This window comes from Oncorhynchus clarkii, chromosome 7, assembly GCF_045791955.1.
Source record: "Oncorhynchus clarkii lewisi isolate Uvic-CL-2024 chromosome 7, UVic_Ocla_1.0, whole genome shotgun sequence".
Taxonomy (NCBI): domain Eukaryota; kingdom Metazoa; phylum Chordata; class Actinopteri; order Salmoniformes; family Salmonidae; genus Oncorhynchus; species Oncorhynchus clarkii.
The window spans coordinates 35,934,186-35,945,104 of record NC_092153.1 but is presented as its reverse complement, the minus strand read 5'-3'; the positions used below and the strand labels follow the sequence as shown (position 1 = coordinate 35,945,104).

The following is a 10,919-nucleotide window of genomic DNA, read 5'->3' as shown; positions in this document are numbered from 1 at the left end:
GTACCATTAGCCGGAACCCGAGAGTAATATGATTCTGCCGGACTCGGGAAGAGTATGAAGCCCCCTGTGTACGAGTCGATGTCGAGTTCCCCGACTCTCAAATAGAATAGGCCCTAACCCACCATGTTGACTGGAAAATGTTCTAATTTCTCAATGTTCATTTCTGTTGAAATTCTGCTCTTTTTTTTCCCCGTGGGAGGATGCCCCCGGACCCCCCTACTGGCTTTGGCCCTATATTTGCTTCTAATCCTAGAATTAGCCATGCTGGCAATTCATGTCTAGTGATTTTTATATATTTTTTTATTTTTATTATGTTTCATAAGAAGAAAGGATATTTGTAGTGATATCCTATGCTTATTTGCTATTGTATTGTTATTTGATATTTTAAAAAAAAAGATAATTTGACTGCGTGTGAACAGGGGCGAAATGAACGTAAAGGCTACACACAATGATTTGTTCGTTTGTTTCAGTTAACGATTTTATTCATTTCCACCGACCAAAGAGCTCAAGGAGTTATACTGAACCAAATGGCTCGCGTTGTTTGTTAGCAAGCGAATTGTGAGCAGCAAATCATTGTTCCTCGATAGCTGTTGAGCTAGCCAGTCTGCTAACGTTTCGCATTTGTGTTAGCTACAGACAGAAGCAATGCCGAGGTAACTGTCATCAATGCATTCGACACCTAGCGTTTTGTGACACTGTCAGGTACTGTAGCCCATATTCCCTCCTTTGTTTTGGCCCTTGTTTTGATTTTGATTGAATAAGCATGCTTTCTCTCGGGCGCTTGGAATTAGATTGGTCAGGTAATGTTAGCCAGGTTGCAAGCTGTTGGTGGTCTGGTTAGCACAGATTAATAGCTAGCTGTTCAATACAGTTGATCAACTCTAGAATGTCTACTTCTTTAGCTACTTTCTCTGGGAGACATTCATTGACTGCTGTTGTTCACAGACATGTTGTTTACAGATCTCTCTCTCCCCTTCTCAGTCTCCCCACCATGAAACTGGTTCGCCTCCTGTGTCGTCACAAGACGGCTCTGGCAATTGCAGGAGTCTGCCTATTTGCTGTAGTCGTCCTCTTCCTCGCCAAGTGTACCTCCGAGACCCTGAAACAGGGCCAGGTTGACCCTCCAGGCCTAGCACCCCACGCTGCCCACTCCCGGCCCAGAGCAGAGCACCCCAAGCCCCCCTCACGCCCCAAAGACCTCTCAGCCTTCCTTGTGGTCCTCATCACCACAGGACCCAAGTACACAGAGCGGCGGAGCATTATCCGCAGCACATGGCTGACTAAGAAGGACCCGGAGGTTCTAGCTATGTTTGTGGTGGGAACAGAGGGTCTACCGGCCGAGGATATGGAGAACCTCAACACAGAGCAGGGCCGACACAAAGACCTGCTCTTACTCCCCGAGCTGCGGGACTCGTATGAGAACCTGACCCTGAAGCTGCTGCACATGTACTCCTGGCTGGATCACAATGTAGACTTTAAGTTTGTTTTAAAAGCAGATGACGACACCTTCGCTCGCCTGGACCTTTTGAAGGTGTGTATTTTGATATGGGATGCGTCCCTGGTGTTGGTACGCAGCCCTGGGGTGTTGTATGTTATGTGATTTTCTTCACAGTTTTGCCTTTTTAAAACGTTTCTATATTGTGTGATATGGATAGAAACACATTTCTGTGCAAACACACAATAACATCATCTCTTCTCATCTAAAGGAGGAGCTGAAGACTAAAGAACCCAGCCGGCTGTACTGGGGGTTCTTCTCAGGCTGCGGTCGTGTCAAAACTGCAGCGAAGTGGAGGGAGTCGGCTTGGGAGCTGTGTGACTACTACCTACCCTACGCCCTGGGTGGAGGCTATCTGCTCTCCTGCGACCTAATCCACTACGTGCGCATCAACGCTGCCTTCCTCAAGGTGTGGCAGAGCGAGGACGTGTCACTCGGGGCTTGGCTGGCCCCCGTGGACGTCAAACGGACGCACGACCCACGCTTCGACACGGAGTTCAAGTCAAGGGGCTGTAGTAATAAGTACCTGGTGACCCACAAGCAGAGCCTGGAGGATATGTTAGAGAAACAGCAGACACTGCAGAGAGATGGGAGGTTGTGTAAAGAAGAGGTTAAACTCAGACTGAGTTATGTATACGACTGGAGCGTCCCGCCATCCCAGTGCTGCCAGAGGAAGGATGGAGTACCCTGATAACCCCTGACCCTGTCCATCCTCACCAATATTTCCCCAGGCAGTATGGTGTTCTCCCTCAGCCTTGCTCTGCCGTCGTCCCCCACCGCCCCTCTTGTTCTGTTGCCCGTCCTCAACTAAAACATTTGTTGCCTTCAGTTGACATCCATAGAAGGTGTCTGTTATGGGAGCCCGCCTATGAAAAGACCTGCGGAAAACACTGTTCCCTTTTTATATGTTTACTTGTTTATTTATTCTGGAGCCCTCACGGACTAAAATGAAGCAAACTGGTACCACAGAATAGGACAGGAGTCGATGTATTTATTATTAACAGCATGTTGGGAGTGAGTGTACTTAAAGGAACTGGTATTCACCTTACTGGTAGGACAATAAAGAGACCCAAGTTTGTTTATTTTTTACATATCCATAATCAACGTTTCAGTGAAAGTGCCGATTTTAGCCATTTTTAGCTCATTTTCCACCGCAGTCCCTGGGCAGGTTATTCAAAACAATAACAATACAGACAATCATTGAGCAGTAAACACACGCAGAGCAACATAGGACAAGCAACACGTAGCATGCAGACAGAGCAATAGCACAAAAAGCAACAAAATACATAATAGCAACAAAGTGTTTTCACACCTCAAACGCTACAAATAACATGGAAAGCAGCCATACACAGCTAGTGATTATGTTCACAAGTGTGATTGGCCTTGAGCAATGTCTTCATGTTTTTTTTGAAGTTGCACACACAATGTTGTACAGCAAGCTTGGGCCCAACTAGTCAAGCAGTATGTTAAGTGGGGGAGTATCATAGTACAGTTTTGCTACCTCAGTAGTCACAATTTCGTATGAATCGGAAAATAGCTAGGTTGAGTTACCTTTTTCACTTGCTTTTTAAAAGAGAGTTTGGAATCAAGTATGATGCCAATGTACTTAAAATCGGACACCACTTGGAGCTTCTCCCCTGACACATAGACATCTGGTTCAGTAGCATCAGTTGCCCTCTTTGTGAAGAACATGCAGACTGTTTTTTTTCGTCACATTGAGATGCAAACATGAGTCACTGAGCCACTTTGTAACCTGGACCATTACAGTAGTGAGTTCTTGTGCAGCTTGTTTGCTCTTTGCAGGCACATATCACTATATCATCTGCATACATTTGAACTTCAGACCAAGTACAGACAGAAGGCAGATAATTAATGTACAGGCTGAATTAGAAGGAGCCCCAGTATTGAACCTTGGGGCACGCCCACATCATAGAGTGGGCGACAGCTCATTGCTAACTGACACACTTCATTCTGTCTTCAAGGTATAATTTCATCCACCTCATTCTTGTCTATATTTACAAATTCCTGGGTCTGTCTTTGAGTGAAAGTGGACCTATTGGTGAATGTGATGAAAGTGATTATCTTGATATGAATATGGTGCTTATTACCTATTGATGAGGAACAATGGCCCAAAATTATACATTCAGAGTTTGATGGTGTTTGGAGTTGTATTGAGGTTAAAAATGTATAATGTTGGCCTCTCTCCTCTCCCCTGATTATTGAGAGCCTGTTCTGTTCTGCTGGGAGATTTAACCCACCTGCTGTCTGTGTTTGGTAGACGTATTTGCAAAGCCCAGTGATGCCCAACAGAGCTGCGTGTGTGTGTTCAGCTGAGCTTCTGTATTGGCAATTTTCCAGCTGGCATTTGGTTACTTTTCAACAAACGAAAAAAATAACTGCTTCCATTAAAGATGTTGAAAGACATTCTATGACTGTCCTCTCCTCATTGTTTGTTTAAAACATTTTGACCTATTGAGCATTTCATTGAAATGCTTTTGAAAAGTGTATTTTTGTAATAAAATCTTTATTAAGCAGTTATTTGTTGGAATAAAATGCCATCTACCTTTGTTACTAAGACAAAAGCCAGCAGACTTAGAGCTGTTTTGGCAGTTTTCCGGAACTGAGATGGTACTCATATCAATATGTATACACCTATACTTATTGGTACTGTATATCTGTAATTTAGGAATAAAGAGTATTATTCTACTACTGTAAGCTATATAAGAACATTGTCTCAGCCGGCCTATTATGACAGTTAAATCTGGTCTCCCATTATAACCTGGTCGTGTTGACTGTTAACTGTTTCCACCATCTGTGACTGAGCATCAGCTCGCACTGGTGGTCACGGTGTAGAGGAGATTCCAGGACGGGATTGGTCGGATTCCAGGATGGATGAGGTCATGGATAATGTCATCGTGGCCCTTGACAGACAGAGACGAACAAATGGGCCTTTCGACAGACGTAGCTCCCTGACAGAGGAAGAGGAGATTGTTACATTTTTTATAGGGCTGTCAAACGATAAATGCAATCGGATTAATCGTAGGATTTGCTGTTATTAATCCCGATTTATTGCAAATTCAGAATTTGCTTAAAAGTAAGCTGTAATTTAAGATTGAAAATCATTACAATCATTTTCGTCTTGATTTGGTCCAAAATCAGGCACATTGATAAAGCACACTTTATTTAACCTCAACGTCAACTGTTTTTAGCTCTAAATGATGTTTAGTGTATTTAAAATGCTTTCAGACAATACGATTATTCACGGCAAAAAAATATGTTGCACTACAATTACATAAAAGGTTAACTCAAGTTGACTGGTTAACTCTGACAGCCCTATTTTTTTGTTAACCATAATTGCCTTAGTATTTACTGAAGATTACAAAGTAAATGGTTATTATGTAGTAATTGCTGGTGAAAGGAATAGGACACTTCATTGAGGTATTGTACGAGTCATCTTTAAGGTAATAAATGATTGTTTTCCATTACTATTCATGCTCTTTGGCAAGATTAAATATTATTGCCAACAAAATGCACAATAAAGAACTCACCTCTCCTGTGGCTTCTGATATCCATTTCCTGTAAACACCTGTTGAGAGTGGAAGATAAGCAATATATAGGAATTCACACAACAGTAGGGAAATCACAATATCTCTCGCAGTGATGTCAAAACATTTATCTTATAGTGAAGTCAACTTTATAACTCTCCTTGAAACACACTCACTGTATGTACTTCACAAAAAAAACTGCCTTACCTGTGTGCAGGGATAGTCACATAACAGCTGAACTGCTGCTCTGAAGAAAGAGGGAAGCTTGTGCTCTCTCGAGATGAATCTTGATTGAGGGAGAAGCTCTCGCACACACAGAGACATGCACGCCAAAGTAAAATCTTGGTCTTGTTTCCAGGTCAAGCTATCCCATCACTCGGAGTTGAATCAGCAGCGGTGTAAGTGAATGTGGTGTTATGTTGAACAGGTGCATCTTACAGCTCTATGCAGGTCAAATCTGATTCCCTGTCTAATTGTCGCTCCCTCCCACTCTCCCTCCCGCAGGAGAAACTGGTGTCACAGCTGCTCAGCTCAAGAGAGAGCAGGTGGGGAATTATCCACCTGAGAACGCAGACAGCAGTTAACATCTATTTCAAGAGAGTTAACCAAATATGGATATTGAGATTCTTGGAGAAACCCTGGCCTATATAAGGTAATATTCCCGCGTTTGCGGAGACTGCATTCACAGGTAAACGCTGCATATGTCAGCTCAATCGGAAATGACCTTTAAATTGCAAACGCACAATAACGCGCAATTTCGGCGATACGGATTGAATCAAGCCCTAGGTTTGTTTCGTTTGAGGAGTGTGAACATAATTCTGTAAAACAATCAGAAAGAAACAAAGGAGATCTTTCATTGGACCTTTTTTTGAAATCCCAGTCATCAACACCAGTTAACAATAATTTCTAAAGTATACAAAACATAATGGTGAAAGCAATGAAAAGGGATATTGTCAGTCTATTCTACCCTCATCCACAATTTAACCCACCATTATCATACAAGAGTGCTTTAAGGGTTGCTATCTCTCCAACAATGGGCTCCCGAGTGACACAGCGGTCTAAGGCACTGCATCTGAGTACTAGAGGTGTCACCCTAGTTTGAATCCAGGCTGTATCACAAACAGCCGTGATTGGGATTCCCATAGGGTGGTGCACAATTGGCCCAGCGTCGTCCGGGTTTGGCCGGTGTAGACCGTCATTGTAAATAAGAATTTGTTCTTAACTGACTTGCTTAGTTAAATAAAGGTTTAATTTTTTATATATATATATATATATATATATATATCTACTACTTACTGTAGATCAAGACAACGCCACAATGTACATGTTATTGAGCTGTGGTCATGAGTTGCGCACTTTCATTGACAGAGGTTCTCATTGCATCTTTCACTAAAATGTAACATACAGCACGGTTAAGGTGTTTTAAGTAATTTTTAAACATTTATTTTCCCCAAAGATGATGAGCGCTATTGTCACACAACATACAGCGGGCCAGTCACAAAGCACTGGTGCAGAAATCTGTAGTGGTTTTTCCAAACAGGGAAATCATACATAAATTACAGAGCAAAAAAAAGAAGAACAGAGGTTGAAAGAAAATAAGAGGTTAAGCTGGACACCAAGACATTTCTCCTATATTAGTTTTGTTTGTGAAAATTTGGCAAGGAACCAAGAGTTTACCTGAACATGTGACCTTATAGCTTTTAACTATGGCCCAGGGTTATTCCAGGTTGTTGAAAAATGATAGTGACGATAATCATGACAACGTACAACCACTTTAACGTAAAAAAATACCTTTGAATAAACAAAGAGATATTTAGACTTAACAACAATGCATGTGATGCTCTTCTCTATTGTGCTCTACAGAAAACAGCTTTTTCAAATCTATTATACTGACTTTCCCCCCTAAATATATACAACCGAAGTCTGACTTTAAACAGGAATTAATATTTTCCACATTATTTTAGGCTATTCCTTAATACCAGTCCTTTCCCCAGAATAAACCGTTGAGAATGGTAATTAGATGATAATAAAAATTATTAAAAAACTATTTCTGCTAACAACAGTATTAAATAAAGATACTACTCAACACATGAGCGTGCTGAGTACATCAGCATGCTGACACTACTTAGCCTGCTGACATCTCTATCACTGTGATCCCTAATCCATTCCAGGTGGACCACGGTTTTGTTTCAGCCCAGAGCTAACACACCCGATTCAACTACTCAATGGCTTGGTGACTGGTTGAGCAATTAAACAGTAGAATCAGATGTGTTAGTGTTGAGCTAGAACAAAGAATGTGCACCTCAAGAATAGAAACACTGTTCTATAAGATCTGTACAGGAAACTCAGGGTAAACTGGATGACAGTTGTGTCATGCAGGGATGGATGATGTCAGGTTTAGAAGAGTGCAGTGAGCTACAGGGATCTTATTTACCTAATGTGGGGCACTATTGGCTTATCCTTATCCTTTACAGGTCCTGGGTGAATCAATTGGGAGTGTTGGGCACACATTGTCCAAACAGTGTCCATGGGTGGCAAACCAGCACAGGCCAATCCAGCCCAGCCAAGCCTGGCCATGTCCGGTCCACTCCAGTCCATCCTAGTCCCATCTGGTCCATCCCAGCCTGACACTGTCACTTTAAGGAGACCAGGTACAATGCCATCGTCAGACAGGTTATCGCCACAGCATGGTGCAGTCTAGTCCCAATCACTGCAGCTGAGAGATGAAAGAGAGAGAGAGAGAGAGAGAGAGCAAAAGAGACCAAGGAAGACAGAAGGGAGGGATACACAGGGGAGAGAGATACAGAGAGGGGAGGGATGGACAGATAGGGGAGGAAATAGAATGGGGGAATGAGGGAGAAAAAACAGTACCTCTCTGCTTCAGACTATGATGAAACTGTAGCATAGCTTTTTGGCTGTAGTTAGAAACACAAACCCAGTATTTATATCCCATTCTTCTATTACATAGATGGAAATTACTACTTGATTGATTGATGGCTTACCTTTATAGAACACCCCCCACACACCTTTCTTTTCTGAGAGTAGCCAGCTGTTGAGGCGAGGCACCTTCTTGAGGTATGCACATGTACAGATGAACAGAATTCCAAATACCACAATCCCATCCAACGAGTACACTGAGGAGAGGAGAAAAAAACATAATTTGGTCTGAAGATGACATCTGGAGATATGGTGGTTCAATTTTCAATGATGAACTACCATTGCCTTGGATATTTGAATATTTTATTGACAACAATAGATTGACAGATTGTATCTTGTTGAAGCTAGCACACAATCACTTCTTGATGTCTACAGCAATGGTAAAATACCATTGCCAGTGAAACCAGTTTGACAGCTAGGCTACACTTGATACCTGTGTGATTAGCGTGCTAGATACCTAGCTATGTCAACATCAATTACAAAAGCAGGGTTGATGCCAGTAATAGCTAGGTAATTTATAAAAGTCCCACCAAACATGTCACAACATAGATAGCTAGCTACCAGATGGACGTATTAGAATGCAAATTGACGATGCACGTTTCAGTTCATAAATCAAAATGTTAGAAAATTGATGTTGGCTAGCTACAGTACGGTCTGTAGCCACGTCTACAGAACCATATGGTAGCTAGCTAGCAAAGTAGCTGGCACAATGATTATTAATCGAATCACAAAGGGAGAGCTAGCTAACTAAAGCTACAGTATATCGCTAACGTCTGCTTCTTTACTTTGAAAACAGTGCATCTCCTGTAAGATGACCTAAAAAACGTCACATCCAACTTACCATTTGTCATGTTTGCAGTTTGCTGTTGTCCAAGACTGTGTTGAAGTCTCAGTTATTTTCAAAGGTCCATGTTGTTGTCAAATGTTGTCCTCCTTCCCTGTGTTAGTCAGCAGCCAGCATGACCAATCGAGCGACAACTAATGGATGGAAAACAAATGACATATCCGGGTTCATCAGGACAGAGCAATGGAACTCAGATACTGTGAGTAACAAAGCCAAACCAAAGATGGTTTAGAAACTCTGTGGACAAACTGGGTTAGTAATGTATTTTTCTTAAATGTTTAAATGTTTGTATTTTTAATCTACGGTATCCTCCACATGAAAGGGACAATTCACACCAAAATCAAAGTTGGTCAGGTGATCTTTGTCCCAGCCAATTGTGTATCAAGGAGAGATACAGTATATTGAAAAATATTGGAAGGTTATGGAGCTTCACAGTGGAGTGTCTGTAAGAACACTAGGATCTCAGTTCTCAGTTGACTAACTATTGTTGCACCCATAAAAATCTGTCAGTTTAAGCTAGAGATATCTGTTTTGTTGCATGGGCTGCGTCTCAATCCACTTAATCAGCCTATGTCGGCCTTCCACATATGTGGTGGACGTTTTGGCCTACTAACTAATATGACCCCTCTATGGAAAGATGAGACTCTCACAAAGCCCAGTAGGACTGGTATGAAGGTAACCTGGTACCTGTTAAAAAAATGAATGGAAGTCCTCATCTTTCTTATATCTCCTAGATATAGGACAGACACTTCCAAACCTTATTCCTTATGAAACATTTTTTTTCTCTGTTTTTCCATATCTTAGCTTAGTAGAACCCATAAAGATGGATGGATGATTTTTAAGCAATAATGCATCCAGGTGAAACAGGGGATGAACTTCAGAAGGTAAGGACTATGAACTATATTACACATTCATCATGTTCAAACACTACATGCTTCTAGTCTATGAGGTTGCCAGACTGATTGATTGGAAGTAGTGATGTGCAGTTCGCAAACGATTTGATGCGTTTTTCCTAGTGACTTGTTATTTTTTGTCCGTTAGTTTGACCTTGTGGCTGCAATGAATTCTACAGCAGCATTAATATGCGCTCCTCAGGCTCAGTGGCTCAGGATACAGCACTTGCTCTGACCCACTGTCTATCCGACCAACTATGCGCACAGAAAAATAAATCATGCTGCAGGCAACGTAGAGAAGAAAAAGACATGTTTATAACTGATAATTGATCGCATGGTGCAATAATTAATGCAATGAATTGATTATTATCGATGGACACAGCTTTGTAGAACCAAAACATGGCCTACACAGCTCAACTCGAACTCTAGTACGAATCGTTTGGGGGGCTGCAGTTTGCAAACAATATTGTGCTAATCTCCCTGGTGGCAGTCAAGCAATTGCATTCCGCCAAGAGTCGTTCACATTCTAGTCCGGTTGTGGCCTTAGACCTTGTTTGAAACGTATCAATAAATAGTCTTATTTGTAGGCTATGCCTAGAGATCAGAAATGTACATTGTTTGAAGCACACTTTTATGATTCTCATTCACAAATGACAGCTCCAATAAGCCCCTTATGGCTAACAAGAGGCTTGTAGAATTCGTTCAAGTTTTTTAATTCATCGTTCGCCAGTAGGGGGTCCTGCGTGCTCTGAGCATTACTGAATCAAATTAAAGAAATGAGTCGAACGTTTTGTTCTTTTGACTGAACGAGTTGAAAAGATCTGAGTCAGTAAAAAGAGCAAACTTCCCATCACTAATTGGAAGCACGCGAGCCTAATTAAGGTGTGTTGGGGGAGGACGTTAGCCTCGTACGAACCATCTTGATCTTGCAAGCTCAAATTCTGTTTTGCTCTATCCGTGTAGCGAAATGGAATGTGAGCTAGCGAGATTAAGATAGTTTGTATGAGGCTAGGAGGACATACAGCCCCTGTAGAAACCTGGAAATGGGGGTGATTGGTGGAAATGTCAGTCAGGAAATGTGTGGATTTTCTACATACTGTATATAAAGCTAAACAAATAGGGTGTAATGAGTGTCTTTGATATAAATGTATAGCATGCGTATGCTAATCGTTAGCTGCAACCTAATTAAACTAACAGCTAGGCCT

At 41.8% G+C, this 10,919-nt stretch overlaps 2 protein-coding genes and 1 long non-coding RNA gene across 3 annotated transcripts; 1 reads left to right on the top strand and 2 right to left on the bottom strand.

The window, feature by feature from the left end:
- Window positions 1-398: 398 nt before the first annotated feature.
- Window positions 399-4,199, top strand: LOC139414204 (beta-1,3-galactosyltransferase 6-like). The gene is made up of 3 exons (XM_071162093.1): window positions 399-702; window positions 982-1,531; window positions 1,707-4,199. The coding sequence occupies exons 2-3, from the start codon at window positions 992-994 to the stop codon at window positions 2,184-2,186; spliced, it is 1,020 nt and encodes a 339-aa protein (XP_071018194.1). The 5' UTR covers window positions 399-702; window positions 982-991; the 3' UTR covers window positions 2,187-4,199.
- Window positions 4,200-4,342: 143 nt separating this feature from the next.
- On the bottom strand, window positions 4,343-5,514 carry LOC139414205 (uncharacterized). The gene is made up of 3 exons (XR_011634868.1): window positions 5,248-5,514; window positions 5,044-5,081; window positions 4,343-4,464 (listed from the first exon to the last, which is right to left on the bottom strand). It is a non-coding gene; the product is annotated as an uncharacterized lncRNA (long non-coding RNA).
- Window positions 5,515-6,460: 946 nt separating this feature from the next.
- LOC139413235 (protein kish-B-like) lies at window positions 6,461-8,953 on the bottom strand. Its single transcript, XM_071160375.1, has 3 exons — window positions 8,819-8,953; window positions 8,043-8,174; window positions 6,461-7,756 (listed from the first exon to the last, which is right to left on the bottom strand). The coding sequence occupies exons 1-3, from the start codon at window positions 8,826-8,828 to the stop codon at window positions 7,674-7,676; spliced, it is 225 nt and encodes a 74-aa protein (XP_071016476.1). The 5' UTR covers window positions 8,829-8,953; the 3' UTR covers window positions 6,461-7,673.
- Between the last annotated feature and the right edge of the window lie 1,966 nt (window positions 8,954-10,919).